We start from the raw sequence: 23,039 nt of genomic DNA, 5'->3' as shown, positions 1-23,039 counted from the left end.
AGAATCTGTTTTCCACATGGTGTATTTCCTTTATCATGGATAACGTCTCTATGAAGGAACATCTCTATAATCGATTAAAACTATTTTTCCTTTTAATTAAATGTGACACTGCTGGTGTGCTCCTCCATCACTCTTCCAATTATTTTGGGAACAGCAGGAGACTATTTTCTTGGAAATACGGCCCTCGGTATTCATTTCTTTTGATTTTATGCCGTTGCTTTCATGGTCCGTTCCTAGACATACACAAGGTAAGAGTGAGTAAGACAAATCCTTATGTCATTTTAAGAAACAGGACCGTAGAAGATAAAACAGGGTTCATCTTCCAGTTTGCCCTGAGCAAAAGACTGAGCTTTGCTCTTTGGTATAGATTTTGAGTCTACTGTAATAGACTCACTCCTGTAATAATTAGGAGGGACGGACTTTTTAGTGTCTTAGAGAATGCTTGAAAAGGAAACAATGCTACAAAATCATTGAAAGTGCCTGAGGAACTGGGTTGCAAAATCAGGTTCAGCATTAATCATACAGAGAGTAGAGGGGAGATTCTTCAGATTTTTGTTTTCAGTGTGCGCTTTTCTGTGGTGCTTCCAGTTTCCGCCACGTCTCTTCTGAAGAGCTCTGCCTATCCAACATAACCAGTTGCACAAATGTCTGTCTTCTGGTCAAGTGGAAACTAATGGAAGTCCTTTCTTATTCTATATTTCCCTTGATGTACTAACTCTGTCCCTGATAGTCCTTAGTTGAAGCATTGCCTGTCCATGAGCTAACACGCTGTTTAAGCTTGATTATCTACAGAGTAAATGGCAAGGACAGACACCTAGCATTTTAACTTACTTTTCTGCACTTTGTTATATCCTGAAAGGAGCACTTCACCCACTTCTAGCTAGGCATTTTACTGTTCAAAAACAAAACAAAAAAATATCCTAGGGAAAGGATAACTGCAGTAAGAGGGTTCAGTGTCTGGGATACCTCCCTTTGATGCAGCAGATCCAAATATAATTCTCTTCTTTTTCACATTTCCTGGATAACCTTTAGCAACTTCTAAAATCATTATGGCACGTTAGCTCAAAAATGTCATGGAAAACCTAGTCACCAGCTACCTGTGGCTTCCACATCTTATCTTCTTTTACCTATTGTCATGCTTTGGCCTCAGACGGCAACAAAGAACCACGTGCCGCTCGCTCGGGCTTTCCCAATAAGGGAAGAATCAGAAGAAAAAGGCAAAACTCTTGGGTTGAGACAAAGGCAGTTTAACAGAACAGCAAAGGGAACAAGAAAACAACAACAATAATACGGATAGAGGAATATGCAAACACGATTACGGAACTGCAGCTCCCCAACCAGACCCCGGACGCCCCACCCGGCTCCAAGTGGCGACTTCCTGCCCCGGCAGCTCAGGGTGGGCCTGGCTCACATGGGGTGGGATACCTGTGTCCCTGCCGGAGCCTGGGGAGAATTAACCCTGTCCCCGCCGGAACCAGGACACCTATGTAAAGAATTAATTGGGATGCAGCAATTGTGTGAGAGAAATCAGTCACTTGTTGCCCTTTTTGAAGATAGTGTGGAGTTCGTTTTGCTGTGGCAGCTCAGCGAGGCCTTGCAAGGTTAATGTGCTCAGTATGACTTTCAATCTTTCTTTCATCCTGAGTGACGAGGATAAGGTAATGAGGACCGTGTAAATATAGACTGCTCCTCTTCTGACAAGAACCAGGAAACATAAATAGACATCTAATTTATCTCTAAGTAATTTCTTACTTGCTATCAAATAAGGCCCATTGAGATTAAGATATTAACAGAAAATGACCACGTTCGTGTTCTTATTTCAAAAACAAACAGGCAAAGCCCATAGAAGACAAATATTTCTGAATTTCTGAGAGGATTAGAAACACTGCAGAGGAAAAAATCATGAAAATGACTTGACAGAGGACCGCTAACGACAACAGACTTAAATAACAAATGGGCATATCATTAAAAAAAATCAATACTCAAGAACACAGAAAATAGAGATGGGAAAGATATATTGAGTCATATTCTGCATCTCCTGCTAGAGTACAGTTGTTCACTGCAGTATATCTTTTATCCAGTGTAGTCTTAAATTTTTCACAGCAATGGAAATTCCTCTACCTCCTTTGGGATTGTCTGCCACAGACTGAAGATCTCATTGTCAAGGGATGTTTCCAGACATTTAACCTAAATTATGCTCGTTTTCCAACCATTAGTGCTGAAGTTCCCTCCTTGGCGTTTGTACCTCTCAGAAGGACTGTGCCATCATAGTCCCTTTGATATTGTTTGCTCATTATACAAACAAAAGGCAAGTCTCTGGAAATCTCTAGAAAATGACAGGGCAGAATCTCTAGAAAATGGTGCTGTTACATCGTAGCTGCCAGAATAGCAATGTGCAGCTCTCCACACTTGCGTCTTTCTCTGTTCCATGGTTAGTAGAGCACCTTTGCAGGAGGATGAATTAGCTGGAGGGCAGTGTGTGACTATACTGCTTCCAAACTAAGTACTTAAGGTGTCCTTCTCTGGCATTGTGTTGGAAAGTGTACGCTTACCCAAAATGGGATGTGCAGAATGAGAGCGTAACAAGGTAAACAAAGGCATGGCTGTTGCTGTCCAAGTTTTTCAGGATGCTCTGAGAGATGGCTATCTCTAGGAAATTTCTGTAGATCTTTATTTTGTGTAAGAATAAATGATACATTTCAATTAACGCCTTCTTGTAAGAGAAACCGTGAAGAAAGCAGAGGTAGGGAGAGACCAAGCTTTTGTGGAGTGTGGGTTTATGTAGGAAGAAATGCATTGCACTACTGGATCCCTCACATTGGTACTCTTCAGACTTTCTGTGGGCCTTCAAACTAAATTCAACTGTAATCACTTTCTGGGACATGCCCTTCTTATTCATTGTCACATTGCAACTCTGAAGCAGGCCAGTTTCAATGTTTCAGCATCTGTTAGTTCAGTTTCACCTCAAAATGGTATTTCACTGTATTCTGTTAGATAGGTGTATTGTGTCAAAAGCATACAAATGATAGGTAACAGCATACTCACAAAATGCAAAATGTTTTTTTTTTCTTGAAACCTTCCCTTGAAGATGCCCGTTTTTCCCATAGACCCTTTCAGTGTCTTTAAATACCAGCGACACCTTTAGCTCCACCCTGTCACACAATTTTCCTGTGTCTTAGAGTCTTGCTGCCAGATGAGGACACTGGACAGCGGGATTGGAACCTTCCCCCTCCCCGACTCAGGGAACCGATCTACAGGGCGACACGTCTCTAAGCAAGAATCTACCTTGGAAACAGAAGTCCGTGCACCATCTGAGCAAGTTCTTCTTTCAGATCCTTCAGTAAAAAGCAAAACTCTTGAGCGAGAAGTGCCTTCAATAACTAAGAGCCAGGAGTCTGTGGAAAGCATAATTAGTCACTCAACGTCTGATCCAGCCATGACTGCCAAAGGTATACGACCTTTTCAAAGTCGCCTTCCAAAACCAGCTTCCTCAGGTAAAATGTCAATTACACTGAAAATCACATTATTTCTGTCCTGACATCAGTTTTGATTAGCAGAAGTCTTATAATAATGACAATTGATAACAGAAAATGTTAAATGCAGAGCAGAAGATATTCTTTTTATGAATTCATAAGGTTAACAAGTTTGTGACCTGAGCCATATGGAAATTTTGTTACACATAATGCTTATCTGAGGAAGAAAAATGTGTTAAGTACTTAAATCCTTTTCTCAAGAAACAGTATTTGAAGAAAAAAACATATGCCAGCCTTGGAATTTGACTTGAATAAGAGTGCAGATGTTCAGCAATACTCAGGATCAGATTTTGCGGCAAAGTACAAAGCATAGCCATGTTGTGACATAGGAGAAAAATATTCATAAGGGCTTGTTTTTGAAACCAGATTTGGACTAAGGACTCATCTGTACTCAATGCCTAAATTCTGTCCCAATGAATATATGGCCTTGACCTCAAACAAGGCTCTCATTAGTACATTATACAAATACATTTCTATATACAAGTATAAAATAACTTACTTTCACTTATCAGCTACGTGTGTGTTTAAACTATAAAACAAAAGCTGACAAACAAATAAAAGGACTAGCAATTCGGCAAAGCACCAACAAATAACTTTGTATTAGTAAATAGTTCCATGGAACTCTGTGCAATTCTTTATAAATGCACACTGACCATTTATATACATTTTTGAAGGTTTTTGCGTTATTAATATCTATGTCAATAACATTAGAAATCATTACATATAGGGTTTATAACGGAATTTTTCATAGTCAGCATGATAGATATGGTACAAAACGCAGTAAAAGTAATTGGTTTAATGGAGAAGAGTATTGTTTTATCTTGGCCAAATGCAATGTCATGTATTTATTGGGGTTATGGTTGTTAGAACTTTGTCAGCATAAGTATTTATTGCTCCTATAAAAGTTGTCAGTGTTTAAATTGCATAAATCTGTATCACTCTGTCTATAAGAGAGATTCCATGTAATTAGCATCTAAGGTTAAATATCAAGTTTGAGCTTAGTTTAAGGCCATCAAATATGTGTTCAGCTAATGAGGTGATGTATATTGAGCCTAGGAGGAAAGAAGCCTCTTTTATATCATCATAAGATGCATAACAGAAGAATTCTAATTAAACATCTTAGAACTTAGTTGATTTAGCAGTATTCCCAGTGCAGTATTGTTATGGTATAATAGATTGCAAACACACATTGCATGCTTCATTGCAGACTCCCCAACTTGTTTCAAATCAAACCTAAATAAAAGATATTTTAATATTTACTATTTTTTAAATACATGCACTGTTAATTAATGGTAGAGCTAAGAAGGATTCAGAAGAGAAATCTTAGTTATAGATTATATGCTACATGCTTGAATAGCCACATGTGTGACCTCAATTCAGCAGTGTGCTATAGAGTCCATGATTAAACACTGTCATTATAACAAATTGAACAGAAACTGCAAGCACTGAATTGCTTCATAAGAAGTCAGTAGCAGTAAGACTGTTCTGATCTTAATGCTAATATTCGCTGCACCAACCTTGTAAGGTTTGTATCTTAATTAAATTGTCATGAAGAGATGTTAAAAAAAGGTAGTATACATCAGATGGTGGGGTCAACTCATTCTTTACTAGAATATTTTCATTCGATTCTTCTCTCCCTCACTTTCTCATCCAAATTACAATTATCACTCTATTTCATATGCACCATCTATCTTCTTTGATGTTCCGATTTTGCATAGTGCAAATATAGCAAATAAAAAGGCTAGCTGATTGAGAATTTCTGCTAGAAAGGTACTTCTAATTATATTTATGTTAACAGACTGTTCTCTCTCTGAGAACATAAAATAGCAAAGCAGATCCTACAACGCCTAGAAGTAGTTACTGAATGTTGTTTCTTATTTGAAAGAGTATATATTTTAAAACTAATAGAGGGATTTAAATCCATGCCTTCCTCTTCTCTTGTTGACTGGAAAAGGCTTTGGATCAAATTCTGCCACTGTAGTTGTCAGAATTTTTCCAGTAAGTTAGTAAGTTGTTCCTTTGAGTAGTAAGAGTTTATTTGACATAATGAAAGTATCATGACTTGCCCCCAGTTTTTACTGAATTATAATTGAAACACTGTCATGAAGATGCTGATGAGACCTCCAGTTTAAATAATGTCTCTCTTAATTCAGGAATAATTAACCTTGCAAAGCAAAGTGAACAAGAACCAAGTTCTGTGACCTCTGCCTCATTAGAGCACACTGAAGAAACTGTGGAAAATAGAAAAGTTCTTCCAGAGTGGACCACCAAGAAAACTACTAAAACAAAGGTACAAATTAAGTGTCATCTATTAAATGAGATATGTATTGTGGTGTAAAGAATCATAAATGGTGAATGTTTTTAATATAGCGGGGAGAGTAACTAGCAATTTAACAGCTACATTTCCTTTCTTGCCCTTCATTTGCAATCTCATTATTTATTATTAATAATAATACTTTTATTATTATTAAATAATAATACTTATATTAAATAAATAAAAATATTAAATAAAAATAATACTAAAAATAATTAATAATTATTAATAATAATACAGCACCCAAAGGTGCTTTGTCCTCATGGTTTATAAACATGTTTTAATTAAAAACGTCACAGGCATTTTATAGACAAGAAAATGGAGACCTTTTACCCTGTTTTTCTCTTCAAGAAACTTGATCTTGTTTGTTTGTTTCCATGAGATTTGGATCTCTTTTTTATTCCCCAGGCCTAGGTTTCCTTGTCTGTCTGGCTGCGTAGCATGAGCGTTTGAGCAGATGTGCTATGAAAGTATTGTGAAAGGGAAAATACTCTTCTTATATCTTTCTGTGTGGTTTTGGTTAATCCCTGCAATGATCTGTCTGTCCATCAGTCTTCTCACGAAAACTGCAGAAAGAACAAACAGGCAAATGCATATACTTGTGTAATAAAAGCTAGTGCTGATGGTTGTCACGTTATTCATATTCAGCAATGCCTGGCTCTCAAGCCCTGAGAGAAGCACCGGGTCAGCAGGTTAGCAAAGAGAGAAAAAAACTTTATCATAAAGTGGGCATTAGGCAAGGAAATTGTCAGTCACTACTAGCTAATAAGCCTTATGTTACAAGAGGCTAAAAACATTTTGTTGAGTAACTTTTTTGCACGTCTGCTTTATCCATGTATTTAGTGACTGGGGTATCTCGCATGTTTTATATGGCCCATGCTCTGGATATTTAGAACAGAAATAGAGAGATACAATTACTTGTCTTGCGTATCATCGACAAACCAGTGGTGAATCCTCTGTAGTGCAGTAGTGTTGGCTTCCAAGTAATAACCACATCAGTGTGGTCGTCACCTTGAACCAGTCATGATGGAACACCTCCAGTCCCAAAACCATCTTAACATGATACATGTGCTATGGCTAATTAGTCTGCCTAAGAGTCAGAAGGTTACTGTGGGTGTAGCTGGAGTGAGTGTGTCTAAATGGCTTTGGGACTCCAGCTGACTTGCAATCTCCCAATTTTACGGGTAGTGTTGGGCATAGCTGGCTACATGCAGGTATGCTCAGGTCTGGTCCCCTCTCCACAAGTATGTACTTCCTATCAAATGGATGTCCTTCTGCATCAGGTAAAAACTGCAACATGGATGGGAAGACTGGGAAATTAATATCACTCTTTGAAAAACGGAATTAAAAACTTTTGAGCCACTAACAGGCAATTGTGTTTAGGATAGTAGGTGGTATTGTACCCCTAGATGCCATTAACTGCGCAGTATCAGGCCTGGCTTCCCCATACCTGTTTTGTGGGGTTTATTGTACTGAGCTGCTGCTCCTGAAAGGTTTAAGCCTTCAGGCCTTCCATGATTAGAAGCTGTCCAGAGCTGTCAGCATTCCTCTTTACTCCCAGAAGAAAACCCTTAGTGTTGCTTCCTGAGGAGAAATGGGATAGGAATCAGCTGGGAATTACGGGCTCTCCAGTACTGCAATGTAAATGCCAGGACAAGGGACATGAATTTAGGAAGAATTTAGTATTTACTGCTATAGAGAACATGAGTGGTGTCTACTGACCATCCTAATTGCCTCTAGAATTGCTTGCAGCAACCCATTTGTGGTGTGATAATTTTATATGTTACGAATATGCTGTATTAAACATACTTGAGAAGTTTTAAAATTGAACTAGGTGGTTGAAATTATCTAAAAATGTTGGTAGATTTGAAAACAATGCTACAGTGAAAAATACGGTAAAATCTGCACTGTGCCTGCCAGACTTAACCCAGGACAAGAATGCGTTATTTCTCCCACATGGGACTGATGATTACTTACTTGAAGAAGTGGTTAGTTAAACTGGTACTGCAGACTTTTTTCTAGTTGAATTATCCATTTATACTGCATGATGAATATAGAGTGTTCCACTCCTAATATCATCTTTGGTGTTATTTTGATATATATGCATCATCTGAATGATTGCAATACCCTTATTTGTACAGGACATAGCTCTGAGAGTGTGTACTTACTCTGCGAGCAGCAGTGACACAGAGCCGGAGCCAGAGGATGAAACAAATTATTTTAAAACTGCAGAGGAGACTTTTGTAGAGTTAACAAAGAAAAACAAACAAGGTAATTGAAAATCTGTACGTAAAAATGTATATCCCTCATCTCCACCCTGACTCAGCAGCAGATAGTGTCCTTCATTGAACTTTCTGTCTAGATTTAACTTTCTAACCCCAGATATTCCTTCAGTCAAATTTTCCATTAGCTTTTTATTACTTCTGGCTTTTCTTCTGTGTATCTTTTTTTCCTCTCTTTCACAGTTTTTGCTAGTAGGGGCTTAACTTGTAGGTTTTCATGCATAAATCCCTGCAGTGTAAGTAAAAAGAAGTCTTCTGTTACATTATTACAAAATTTAAAAGGCAACTATAAAGATAGCTTCCCTTTTTTTCTTTTTAATTATAGTAGCCAGTTGAAATAACCCAATGATCGATGCCATAGTTTTCCAACCTCTGTATCAAAGTGATGTTGGTTATGGTGCCATAGTGAAGACTCTCATTGTCCCCTCTTTGCCATATAGGCCCCCCCTATATTGCCATTTTCAAGTATCAAACCTTTTTGCAAGAATTGATGGCAATTTGGAATTTACTGAAATCCAGTAGATAAAAACACATTAAGTGTAGTTCTTGAGATAATAGTTTTCTGTGTGTTTAATAACCCAAGAAATTGCTGTCTTGTCTTGACCACCAGCTTCCCATGCTGCAAGCCACCTTCCAGCGCAGCTGTGTGCCCTCTGGGAGGGGGAGGAGAGCGTGGCTCATATCCTTGCCTACGCAGCCGATGGCTTCCCTGCAGGAGATAAATTCTGGCAAGTGCAAAGGCCACTGCAAGGTCTCTGCACCACAGAAGCCCTGAGAGCTTAAGCAGTACTTCAGTGATTCATGGGATTTGTGCTGACCCTCTGCACAGCAGTGAGCTTGACCTAGCAGAGATTAGCACCTACAGTAGATACCACAGTGGTTACGGTATTAAAAATGCCGTGGACAGCTAGGTATTGTCGACAAACGTACTGTGCTCTTTGGTGTCTGCTGGGAGTTGGGCTTAAACATTCGGCATTTCCCGAGCAAATCCATTTTTTGTGATTCCACCAGAGAGAGAGCAGAGTAGGAAGCTAGGAGGGTTTATTTACATTACTCCTGTAACTTTGTATTTTTAATCTGTAAGAAATGTTGCAAGTCATTTAACTCAGCCCATGTACACTTCTTTTTACAGATTTTGCTTTGTACAAATCATGTTCTAGTACAAGAAAAATGTGTTTTGTTAAAGAGGTAGATAAGCATTTTTTTCTGTATTGATCACAATTTGCAAAAAAAAGAATTTTATCATGTGTAAGCAGTTGCATTAAATGGCAGCAGATTCCAAGTTTAACAACTAAGCATGACTTGAAGTCACCAATTTCCATAGCAAATCATTAATTTTGTGCATATGCCTAATTTTTGGGTGAGTAACAGAACTAAAATTCATAATTGTGATTGAGACAAGTAGAAAAGAAAATTATAAAGCATTATAAAGTACTTCTGCTGTGGTCATTCTTAATGGTCAGGATTTTTGTTCTGTGCTCTATAAATGCAATTCTCACATCGTATTAATAACAATACTTTATTCCACGCTGTGTTCAAAGATCTTAGCTTCTTTATGCACATAAGTGATATAACCTCAAAATATCCACATGAGGCTGTGGCAGGGGCCTCATAGAGAATATATAGATAATTATATTTATTAGATGAGTCCCCAAAATATTAATGAACTTTCACTGGTTGCACAGTTATAATGTTGGAGTGATTGGAGGGAAGCTGAGACACTGAATGCCCAATGCAAAGGCTATTAAAAGTCAATGGTAAGACCTGCATTGATTTAGTGGGGTTCAGATGAGACTCCCAGCACATTGCCCAATGTTACGGAGAAAGTCAGTAGAATAGCAGGGAATAAGCCAAACATTCCAGGTTCTTCCATTTCAACCATGAAAATGTTTTGATTCCAGTTCCATTAAGGTTTTATCCTGATGTGATTCTGTTGGAGGCGCTGGAGGCAGAGGCTCTTCTAATGCTATAGGTTATAAGGCAGAGTTGAAGTTTGTGTAACAAAAAGTATGAGGAAAGAAGCTAATGATCATGTAGGCCTCCGACTCCTGTGTATTTGCATGAAGCTGCAGAAAATCTGTTTGCTTTTGTTCTGAACTTCTGAATGAGTTTTCAGCCTTGGACTTTGAAACTGAGATTTTATTCCTAATGTTCTTGTATTACAGTAGGATCTATAACAAATGGGTAGGACCTGTTTCTTACGGTACTAGTGTATTTTTTTATACTGTTGAATTCATTAGCTAAAAATGTAGTGAAAAGGAAAGAATTATCAAATATAGTCAAACTGAAAGACATGCTAAAGGAACTTAGCACATCTGCCATGTAAGGCTATTAAGATAGAAGAAGAAAATCTTACAGAAAATACATAAGTAGAACGATCCCCCCAAATTAACCACCTCGTCTGTAATTTAAAAAGAAAGGAAATTAATTCTGGCTGTCTCATACCATCTCCTTCACCTTCAATATTAAATATGAACAGTCCCCTGTATATGCTTTGATTGGAGAGTTAGAACCTAGTATTTAATGCTTTTATTACATTGAATTCCAGATAGCTTAAAACATTTGAAATACATTTAAAAATTGTAAAATTACATTACAATATATGTAGACTGCATTTCATCAATTAAATATGCCATAACGATATTATTTTGAACATCTCTTACAGCTGAGCAGGAAAAACAAAATCAGAGAAAGTCGTTTCTGGGGAACCCGATGTCAATCTTGGATTTATACCAGCACAGTCTCTATGGCCATTTTGGAGAGGATGGACCTGAACAATTAACACATTACAGTTTAATTGAGCAGCTGAGTGGAGCTTCCAGTAAAGACATCAAGGGCAAGGAGAGCCCAAGTGTGAGTTACTGTGATTTTTATGTTGCTTCTCATTTTCCTCATTATTGTTTTTGTTTGCCTCTTGTCTTTTTCCTCAGTGTGTTGATTGATTACAAAAACCAGGCGGACTTGAAAAAAAAACAGCACAACCTGCACAAGAGTAAAGTTCTAAATATTTTTAGAACAGAATGTTACATTCTGATGCTCACCTGTCATAGAATTAGACTTCCAAAATTGACAAGTAGAGACAGGCTAGTGCTAGCACTCTGCCGTTAGAGAGGAGTTGAAATCTAAGGCTAGCAAGAAAACACAGAATTCATCTTTTAAGGCTGCTCCTTCACATATAGTTAATGTGTATAGCACAACATGTAGTAAATGATTTAAACATCTAAAGTAGTATTCCTGAAAATTCAGATGGAACTATGCTATGGAAGTCAGCTATCCTTCTGATCCCTTTTGAAATAACTCTTGGTGTTAGCTCTGAAATTCCTGATTTGAGGGTTTTAAACATTATTTTGATGAAGATCAGTCCTGATCTGTTCCTGACCAATCCAGATCTTGATGCTAAACTGAAACAATTTTGTTTTCTGCACTTACTTCATGTGAATCCGCTTGCTATTTATTTCTGCCTCTAAAAACATTGAACCTGACATCATGCACTCTCAACAACCCTGAAAGGCAGCTTCTCAACCTGCTCTTGTACTCCTTTCTTATGCCTTCTCCTCTCATCGTCACACTTCTTTCTCATTTTTTCTGTCCTCTGCTCTAACAAGCCTATTTGTTTGAAAATAGAGTCACCCAGCCATGATCCACTATAATCATTTTGCCTCCATGTTCATTCTCTTTCCCCAGCTCTTTTTCTTTTTAAATACAAGCTCTTTTATTTCTGTGTGTAGCACTCAGCACTTTTTGGGTATGTCACCGTATAAACAAAGGTGGTAGCAGAAAATAATGAATGAGCTGCGGTTTTGCAGCATACTGGTGTAGTACATAGGTGAAAAAGAATTTTTATCTCTTCCCTGCCCCCCATTTTCAGCTTCAGAAAATCACTGTGTATTGTAACTGCATAGGTGATTAACCAAAGTTAGAGTCCTACAGCTTTCAGGAATCTGGGCCAAACATGCAGAAGGAGTGTGTGGAACAAACTGGCAATGCCCCTGTTTATTCCATCTCTGCTGGCATGAAAGCCCTGCTTAACTGAATATTAAATTGACTCACAAACTTCAAAAGAAAAATCCTGAAATGTATCTGCCTCCTTTCCCAATCAACCAAATTCCACTAGTACCCAGAATATGATCTAATTTGAATATATTTGAGTCATATTAGAAAGAACAATTTTAAAGAATCCGTCTTCATAGTTAGGAAGAAGAAAAGGAAAACAAAAAAGGTAGCAGAAGAGTATTAAAAAAGATAGATGAAAGAAAATAATTTGAGCACCCACTTAGTTCTTAATCTTGAGCATCTAGAAATTCATAGCTTAATTATGCAGATGAGATGAATTATATATAAATGCATGTATGTATATATATATATAAAAATATATAAAAATCAGTTCTGCCTTCTGAAGGACAAGGTCGTTTGCTATCAACAGAGCAATTAGGTTTGGTTCCACTATAGAAAAATGGCTCAGAGTTGCATCTACTTTTAATTCGTTCTTCTCGTGCATTTCTTGTATATGACATCTCTGCAATGTGCCCAATCAACATCAAAACGTGAACAAAACTCATTGAAATAGCCTTAGGAGCCTTGTAAAAATCCATCATTAAACTAGAAGGCAACAGGTATAACTCAGCACTAGCATTTTTTGTGCATTATGTTGCGGCGCTTTTGAGATTACTTTTTGAGGATCTGAAATAGCTCTCCAAACAGCACTGCCTCTCAGTGAACAGTGAAACCTCAATAAAGCACTAGAGATTTGCCTATTAGTATTAAACTTTTTAGAATGACAAATGAGAAGCACTAACCATGAAAAGCAGGTTGCCCTGAACTCCTTGTTTGAACCAGCATGGCAAATTTTTCTAAGCTGTAATTTGTCCAACCCAAGAAGATCCACAGTCTGTTTAAATGGGAACTGTGTGATTTGCAACATTACCCACAAAAAAGGGGGACACCACAAACTGAGGCACTTATGGCCAACAACTCTAAAAGAACCAGACAAATTTTGGGGGTGGGGGGGGAAATGCAGCTTTTATGCAGAATATTTGGCATTTTGAAATGCTACGTGCTTTGAATTTCATTCCTAAATGGTGTGTGTGAAGCCTTGAAAAAAAAATAACAACAAAGTGTCGTGATGAGTTCACACCGCTTGTCGAAAGAGCAGTGTGCTGTATCAGTCCCTCAGCCCAATTAAATGGGACTGCACAGCACCAGTACAATAGTGGCTTCAGACTGGGTGCTCTAATGAGCCGTTCTAGCAGGAAGCTCCGTTAACCCAGACTTACTGTCATTTGAATTGTCTCCTTCTCACCCAGCATATCCACCGGTGTTACCCCCAAAGTATATACACAACAATTTTATCAGCAAAAAAGTGTTGCACAGGAGTTTCAGAAGGGAAACAACCAATAGGCAATTACGATGATAAAGGGACACCGAATGGACAGTTTCAGGAATAAAAAAAAGCTTTTACACATTGAAAGGAGAAATATTTATTGTTCCAGTTTCTTATCTGCCAAGTCTTGGACAGAATCCTGGTTAAATTATCTTGGCGCTAAGACCAATTTGATGTTACATTTATTTTGACCTGGGAAACATATTCTTAAATAATGTCATCCTTCTGTACACTGCAGAATTTTGGACAAGGAAAACAAATCAGAATTTCAAAGAAAGGAATAAAATGCATTGAATCATGGACATAGAACTTTCACTTAAATTAACAACTGTGGTGTATTTTTCTCATGTAGGATTTTGAAAACTAGAAACAGTAATTTTTATATGTATCAGTTGAATTATTTTTAATTAAACAGAAATTTTTCTGATTTAATAAAGCATATGCAGCACCTGCTCCAAAGTCCACTGCAGTCACCCCATGGGACCGTGAATCACCCCATTCAGTGAAACTTCAGAGTCCTGCATTAGACAGCTGTTCCTCTTCTTTGTGGCAGTAACTGGTAGTGCCTTGAGCAGTTTGCTGACATCATGATTGCTACCATATTTTTGCAATGAAAAAATTGTTTCACATTGCAATTAATTAACTGTTTAGACTTTAAAGGCTCAGTGATTTATTTTTTCTTACAACAGTTCAAAAAACAAGATAAATTTCTATCACCCACGCCCATTGTTTGTTAACTTATTTTATGACCAAATGAGAACTGACACAAAACTTTTTCTTGTCTTCTTTGTTCTCTTGGAGAAGTAACTGATTTGGCAAAGATTTTATTACTTAATGACCCTTATTATCCCAATACATCATGAAAAATTGTTTTCTTCTCTGTCCTTAACCAACCATCACATACTTTTTTTCTGTAACACAGCCCTTCTTGGTTTCTTTTGTCCCTGATTTACTCAGTTTGAGTTATCATCAAGGCTTGCTTGTATTTCAAGCCATGAGTTAATACTTTAAAGAAAAGATTCTTTATGGAAGGGTTTGGTGCCCATCACAAGTTTCTAAATCCTCTTGTTTTCCCTCAGTTGTGATGACTTACATGAGAAATCTCACATTTCCGGCACAGTTACAATGTACATGAGGGGGCTCATGTAACAAAAGAGGCTTGTATGTGCAATGTGAAGTTATGGTCTTACTCAACATGGCAGAGTTTGTATGTGTTGTACGGATGATACATGAAGGACACCAAATGCTCAAATCACCATGTCTTGCAATTCAAGCAGATATTAGAGCTTGCTGGCAAGTAGAGAAAAAGGGAAAATTAGAGAAGTTGCTGCTGTTTTGGCTGCACTTACAAATGGGACTGACGTGGCGGCATTCCCAGATAAACTCAAGGTTTTTTACAGCTGAGTAAGCTGATTGGGAGTTAATGCTGTATGATTGACTCATTGTGCTCATGAGCCTTCTAATGTGTCATATTAACAGAGGGGAATATCCACAAAAGGACTAGAAGCAAGAATAAGAAGAAAGTTTGGTAATTGCACAAAAATTGCCATCCTCAAGGATCCCAGAGCATTAAGCTGATACTATAGAGGATGTTCCAGCATTCCTGAATTACAGCAATAGTTAAAGCAGCCTAGACACTTCTGCAGGCTACACTAAACAAAAGTAAGGGGAAAACAAAGGCAGGCACGAGCTCCTTCTGCTTGCGTCTAGTCTCCTGCAGAGATCAGTAAGTCTTGAGTTAGGGTATGAATTGGCAGCATGCTGGGCACTTTGCACTGTTCGCCTGTTTAGGCAGCTCTTGGAGAACGCGCCAGCAAGGTTTATGTGCCTGGTTTGGGTTCTCTGAGTCACGTTCTGAAGGCGCCTTATTCTCTCTGAAAGAGAGAAGCTCTTAGGCTCTTAAATGGAGCTCCTCTTGAAAGAGACTCTCCATATTTAAATGTCTGAAGTAGTTCCAGGGAGACCGTGTGCACTCTGCTTTCACAGAGAACTAATTTTTTTCACATTATCAGATATGCTTAGGGAGAGATTCTGCTTATCACATGTGAAAAAGCCTAAGATAATGATTTGGGTCCAATTAGCAGTTGGAAAGAGCTGCATCCTAAGAGTTTAAAGTGGGGAGGAGGTATTGACCTATGGAACTACTTGCTTCCTTGCATTGACCAGGGAACGGGAGCCTGCACAGCTAGCTTATACCGAGTACTAAACTTTCAACCCAAAGTTAGCAAGATGAATATCACTCCAAGCTTTCCTCTGCGGGGAACTAGTAAAAAGCAGCTATTGTAGCTACCATTTGTGTTTTAGAGAATAAAACTGTGTCTCAGTGCACCCTCAGGTGAGCACTAAATAATTACCTTTCTTATACTTTCATAATAACAAGAGTTCCAGAGGCTGGGGCAGCACTGGGTGCTATTTGGCTAGTTGCTTGGTCTCAGGATCTCAGTTTCACTGTCTGTAAATTGGGGACAGCAATACCTGTCTCATGTCACAAACAGAAAGAGAACAGCAAATGCTCTAGATGACCTAGGTCTCAGCTTATTTTGTACAATGTGTGTGTTATTGCAAATATAGAATTTGAAGCAACTCTTACAAGCTATTATACTAGAAAGTAATAGAAGATACAAGGGGTCCCTTGTCAATGAGAGAAAGTATCTAGATGGTCTGGATTGAATCCAGGAATTAGTTGGTTATGGATTTCTGTGTACTGATTGTATAATTCAGTTACTGTGTATCAAGCACAGGAACCTCACCTCCTCTTTGCTATTTTCCTTGACAGGTTTAAGACAGCAGAAGCTTATGAGGTGAGGAAGGAATCAGTTGTATTTCCTTTCCTTGCTCTGATGAAACTAAGATGTTAAGGAAGATACTACCATATTACAATTTGAAGATAGGGAATAAGTCTGCAGACTCATTCACCTGGCTTTTGTGTTTCAAGATCAATGCTTTTCTTTTATGTAAGGAATCAGTATATAAAATCATTGCATATGTTTGGGGAGATGGTTTATTAATGCAAACATTAGGTGATGCCAGCCTAGAACCAGAGGTTCTAATTCAGTCGGGATCAGCTATCCTTTCATCCTCCCTGCCACAGAAACTGAAAATAACATTTTCTGTATTTATCTTTTTGTATTAGATCTTCAAAACTCAGATCATGTTAGCACAGGGTGTATGTAGAATATCCAGCAGCAGTTTTAAAAAGGGCAGTGTTACAAAGGGAAAGTAAACTGCCCCGCAGACTTGTATGTCCATGTAGGACTCACCTCTGTTTTGAAAGCAGAGTGAACTACCTCACCCACAGAAAAGGAGCACGTACTGAGCACTGTGCTCAAATGGGCAAGGACCAAGCCAGAAGTCTCACGGTGTTGTAAAGCCATGCAGAGGTACCCACTCAGGTCAGAGTGCCGTCCAGTCATGGCAGCCCTGAAGTGGCCCAGGTGGAGCTTGGGTGCCCCTGTGCTCACTTGCCTTGTGCATGCTTGCTCAGAGCTGCCCTGGACCTCTGCCTCTGGAGCTGGTGCTGCCAGGAAAGGTCACATCTGTCTGCCATCACCACCAGGAGGCCACTGAGAGCACTCGCACAAGGCCTCACTGGGCATGGACTGCGCTACTGAAATAGCCACTCTCTGCACCACAGCCTCGCCACTCTCCCTCAACATGGTATGTATGGAGGTCTTTAAGCTACACGTTTCCATTTGCCAAAATTGTCTGAATAGAATTTACCCACTGACAGGCTTGGGGCTGCGAGACTTCCTTTCTATTGAATCGAAGGGTTTTGATTCTCAGATGAATGATGCAATACTTGTTCCGTCAAAGCAAAGACTCTCCGAGTAATTACCCAAGTTGATTTAAGATCTATTGTCAGGGGAATTTTATAGGAGTATTTGACAACGTAAGTGACAAAAACGACAGGAGCATGATCTGATAAGAAAACAGATTTTACCATACCACCCATGGGAGTAGTACAGAATTAAAAATACTTTTCCTAGCCTCAAGTCTGATTCAACTCATGTGGGGAAACATGAAATTAGAAATAGGCTACAATGTCTCTGAACGTCAACAAATCCCACGTCTCTGCATGTTTTTTCCCCTCCATAGGGCAGGTTCGCATTCCGAGATCTGCTACCGAGCCTTATATTCCTAATCAAGTCTTATTGTTTCTAGTATCTTGCCATCAAAGTTGCCTCCAAAAAAGTAAAGTGAAGAGACAGCAAAACAAGCAATTTGAAGACCGCTAGGCAGTCTCCTGGGACCAAAGTCTCACTTGACGTGTATCACTTAAAAGAAATGTTGTGTAGTGTGGAAGAACATTCTTACAGTTAGCCTGAGGAACTAGCTTGGCAACAATAAAAAGCTGCAGTTATACAGAGACTCATTTCTCTCCGTGTGCCTTCTAGGTGAAACAACTGAGGCTTCTTACACTGCTGAGAGTTTTAGGAAAAAGTCATGCAATGGCGTGTGGCTCAGCAAGGAGGATGATAACATTCTCCATAACTTTTTCAAGTTTTTAAAAGGCTTTGGCAAGGCAAAATGACATTTGGAAGGCAGAGTCCGCCAGAGAAAATAACTTTTTTAATGGTATGCAAGGGATATTTTTAGGAAAAGCATACCCTAAAAAAGCTGGAAGCTGTTATCTGCTGATACAGTTCTGCTTCTAGCACTAATGGACTCACTAGTTTTAGTACTGTGCCACCAAGTCCCATTCTAACGCCCTCCAGCTGGTGTAAACGTTCTCTATTTAATGTTTGGTTAGGGTATTTATGGGGATGGGTAGGTGGCGACATTTTAACTCAAATATCTTTCAGCACAGCATTTTTTAAAAGAGTATTTGGATATTGGTGAGGGACAGAAAGTCTTTGGCATAGTACAGCAGGCTGCGTGGCATTTGAAACACATGGTGTGCAAGGCTAGCAGGAGAATAGTTTGGATGTGAGTCTGAGAGAAGACGCGGAGGAAGTGAAAAGCTGTAGCTACAGGAGGAAAGTTAAGGACTTGAAGCATCATTGGCATTTAGGTGCAGTTCTAGTGCCTATGGCACAGTGTCATGTAACTCTAAATCCCCAAATAACTCACAGCACGGAGTGAAATGTGCCTATGAGGTTTGTCAAGTGCCAGATACAGATGTGTGGGCTTGTCTGATTTAAGGCAACACACTGAGCTGTCCTGTGGCCACAGCTGGAGTGTTGTGCTCACAGAATATAAGCCCTTTGGCACTGTGAGGAGGGAAGAACTTTGCCCTTTTTTGAGTGGAAAAACTTGATCACTGGAGCAGAAACCCCATATCCCACCATCTCAGCAAGTAATTTCAAATTACAGAGAGAACCTTGTCTTTTCAGCATGTAGGAGCTGCGTAACCACATTACACACTGGCCCAGATGTCACAAAAAGTCCTGCAGCTCATTTGCCGGAGTCCCCAGAGAAACGGTCCAAAACTGCTCGTGTACGAATGCCCAGAGCAACGCAGAGCTGTACAGAGATAATTTACAGTGAGCCTGCTTGGGCACAGTGTTAGCACAGCTCCTTATGGCCTGGTTACTCCAGGCCATTTCTCAGCAGGGCTGAGTAGCTGAAATAAGCAGGGTGTTGATAAGACGCCACCACATTTGGTCCCAGCGCACCCAGCTTGCTCACCAGTACCTTTGCAGCACGCTGCACTGTGCCTTGCAGATACACCCTGAGCACTATAATGTCAATTTGCCTATATAACTGAAGAGTTCATAAGGATTTAATAGACACTGTGGCTCTTAGGAGTAAGTAGGTAGATCCTTTAGTCTAATAAGAACCAAAAGTACATATTGAATAAAAGTATCATTTGCTAGTGATTTCCCTGAGTGGAAAATGTTCTGAGCTGTTTTTCAAAGGTTTGACAGATGGAGCTGCTGTGATTTGCAGCATGGCCCAAAGTGCACTAATGTTTCTGCCATTTGTAACCAGAAACTCTTCAGTCCTCCATCTTTGGAAATAAAGCTTTAGGTTTCATTTCTCTCTGTGTTGAATTGGAATATTATAATAATACAGGAGGCCAAAATGGAATTCAGGGCACATTAACAGCAACAAATGATAAATATTAGTAAGCTTGTGAGATAGTGTAATTGTTGTAATGGTAGAAATTTATTATTAGCAGTAAAAGAAAAAGCTAAAAAATAAATTGGATACAATAAACATTGGATTGACTCAATCAAGATAAGAGCAGTAGGGCAGAGAGGTATTCAGTGAGCTGTTTGTTTTCTGAAGCTGGAAAATATTTTGACTCCGAGAGGAGCATCTGATTAGCAGAGTTAAATGAGATGAATAATGCTGTAATATTTTTGTGAATTGTTTTTCCAGCTGAAACTTGCCTTCCCCATCTGTAACAGTGATATGTTTTGCATAAAGCACTCAAACATCATGCAGGGAAGGGTAGGAAATGACTGATCTTTTAGTATGAGAGTTCTGTTCTGAGCAGAATATGAGGAGTAAGCTACACAGCTGATGGTAGCAGGAACTATGGCAGTATACTGAAAATATACTAGCAAACTATTTTTTTTTAAGAGGGTGCTTTTTCTTTGCATATGTACACAGACAATTATATCCTAATTAATGTATTCTTTGAAAAGAAGGCAAATTTTATGTCAAATATCAGGAAAAATCATATTGAAATAATTTGCAGGTGTTTATAGTTTGTTCCACAAGCTGTTGTCATCTCTCAAAAGTGACTCGCCTTTTATTTAAATGAGAAGTTATACTGGATTTTGTGCAGATTGTCTAAATCCTTAAGAAAAATATTGGTTAAATATTTTTTGCGAAATTAAACACTCTATAGCAAGTCCCAAAGGGAAATATTTTATTTCTTAATGTATTTTTTGGCCCTGGTACATGAATTCCAGGCCTTCTGCAGCATCTATATTATTTTAATGGAAAGTCATATTTGTATTTCGTAGGAATAACAAACATGGGTTTTAGCAGCTTTATTGGCAGTAGGTGACACAGGGAAGTCTGGGAAGTTTGTAAGATATAGATATGTAATTTAAATGTCTAATTATCCTTCACAAAGGCTAAGAAGAGTGATACAAGTTTTCATAGCACATGTCAGAGTCCTCACAGCCTGAACTGCCCATCAATCCATCAATCGGTGAGACACATCCTGAGAGCTCCACTTCCATAACTGCTGCTTTTTTCTGGATTACTCCATTCTTTGCCTGATCATTAATAGAGGTCACTAAAACTTTTACATACTATAAAAAGCTGTAGCCTTAAGAACTTCCCTTAACTACTCTAGTGTTATTCTCAGCAAATAAAACCCAAGTGATTATTTGAAAAATTATTTGAATAATTGCCAGTCAAACATTTAAAAGTGATTTTTCTGACATCCTATTACATATGCGTATATCCCATGGGCTATTGAATGCTCCATAAAGCATACTGTAAAACAAGACCTCAGATAGATTTGGGTGGATGAAGAGTAAAGCAGAAGTGCGTGGGAATGAAGAAATTAAATATGAATAAATTATATTGCTGAGCAATATAAAATTAAAATGTTAATCATGCAGTAATAATCTATGATATTTCTTATAATAGGAGTGTCTAAACTTCACCAAGACACTGTATCCAGAGAAAAGTTACCAGATTGGGAAACCCGTTGGTAACACATGTACTAAGATGCAAAGCAGATTTGAAATTTAAGAGCTTTTCAGGCAATGCCTGAAACCGAGGAACAGAAGTAGCAAAGCAGCCAACAAGACTTCCTGATCACTGTTACAAGAATTATTTTGCCCTGCATAGCCTAACTGGAGAGTCTTTTTTGTGGCCCCTAATGGGTAAAAACATAGGCCATTTTTTTGAAGCTTCATTTCCTAATGGGTATGCCTAAATTCATATTTAGACACTTCAGCTGCCCAGTTTTCAAAGGTGCTGGAAATATGCAACTTTTGATGATTTCTCTGACAGATGCACGTACTTGGACCCTGTGAAAATCATGGTGTTTATATAGGTGCTCGAAAATTGGTTTAGATATTCTCCATCTATCTGTCAGAATTTGGATCTGTAGCACCGTACTTCTGTACATTGTTTCTGTGAGCAATGTCATGGAACGTCAGCAGACATTTTCACCTGAGTCAAAAGGAAGGCCAAATACTGTGTATTTTTTAATCTGGTCCTACAATGTACAGTGAAGATCATATCATAATGAAACTCTTTGTTTTTTTAAACCCATTTCTTTATCGCATTTTCCATAACATTAGAGTATGAGGAAAATGCTAAAACTTTGATCTGTATCATTCTACGGAATATTTTTATTATTACTATTATTGGAACACCTTCCTTTCTTATCATGTTTCTGAGAACCACTATAACAAGCCACGGTACCAGAGAGTTAGAGTTCAACATTTATAATAAAGCATTTCTATAAATAAAATCCATTGTAAAAACATGGAATCTGTATTATGACATCATTAGCAGCACAGTGATGAAAACAGAGGCAGTAGAGCAAGGCAAAGAACAGTCAGCATCTAAAAGAGCTGCATAGTGTGGAGACCTGTAGCCCTTCTGGTTAACTGCTGAAGACTGAATAGTCTTTGGAGGTTCTGTTTGCTCATGGTAGTTTCGTCACTTGTAGTGGTGATACTAGAAGATGAAGTGTCTGGCTATGTAGGAAATTTAGGTATGAAGACGTTTATCTTCTTGTTCTACAAGGCGAATACTCTTGGGGTTTTTCCTCACGTTACATAAAAACTAGTTGCTCAATTTGGTTGCTCAATTAGTATGTTTTCTAAGTGGGAATAGTGCTAATGTTGATGGCACTCACTAGTGTCACATGCACTCACAGGAGTGTCCTTCTGTTCCTATGAAAGTGTTTGGGAAGCCACACGTTCTCCACCACAGCCGAAAACTTCGATACCAAGTAGGGACTTGGGATTTCAGGTATCTCCTGCCACTCCTGTGGGAGATAGAGCTTCTTTTGCCTCCATATCCTGTTCCTCCAGGATGTTGTAAGGCATAGAGTCTGGATGTCAAAGGATAGAAGAATACAGATTTATGATTGCTTAAATAATAGACATAGATGTAGATAATTACCATTCATATTTACCTAGTGGCAGAAACTACTCAGTGTCCATAGGCCCTAGGACACGCGGCATGAACAGAAGCATCTCCATAGGCTCGATAGGCTCTGGATAAGAGAAAACCCCTGAGCTTTTATGCAGGGCAGTCCAATAGAAATAAAATCACAGACAACTTGAATTGATATATCAGAGTCTGGCTTGCTGTTGCTGGTGGCATTAGCATTTGCTAACCTGTGCTAAGCCAATTTTGTGAGACAGTTGGGAGTTTAACAAACCTATTTCAGATTGTATTTTGGAAGAATCTCAAGCATGGAGGAAACTGGTCATGTTCTGTTCATTGCAGCAGATGGTGTCCCATTTGGTGTTTGTTAGCTTTGTTTGCAGCTCAATATTTTGTTTCTAGGGGAACTCAGCAAGTTAAATAATTTATCTCTCTAATGCATCAAGAGTCTGATCCAAAGTCTCCTGAAGTCAGTGCAAAACATTTGATTAACT

At 38.6% G+C, this 23,039-nt stretch overlaps 1 protein-coding gene across 1 annotated transcript in view; it reads left to right on the top strand.

Moving 5' to 3' along the window:
• NCKAP5 (NCK associated protein 5) overlaps positions 1–23,039 on the top strand; it is a 371,509-nt gene that overhangs the window by 333,619 nt on the left and 14,851 nt on the right. Inside the window, exons 15-18 of the mRNA XM_074594107.1 lie at positions 3,180–3,494; positions 5,687–5,823; positions 7,989–8,118; positions 10,795–10,982. Coding sequence (XP_074450208.1) covers positions 3,180–3,494; positions 5,687–5,823; positions 7,989–8,118; positions 10,795–10,982 — 770 coding nt within the window. The remainder of the gene's footprint in view (positions 1–3,179; positions 3,495–5,686; positions 5,824–7,988; positions 8,119–10,794; positions 10,983–23,039) is intronic.

This window comes from Larus michahellis, chromosome 7, assembly GCF_964199755.1.
Source record: "Larus michahellis chromosome 7, bLarMic1.1, whole genome shotgun sequence".
Lineage (NCBI taxonomy): Eukaryota > Metazoa > Chordata > Aves > Charadriiformes > Laridae > Larus > Larus michahellis.
Note: the sequence above shows the minus strand (reverse complement) of the source record. Positions and strands in the feature narration are given on the sequence as shown.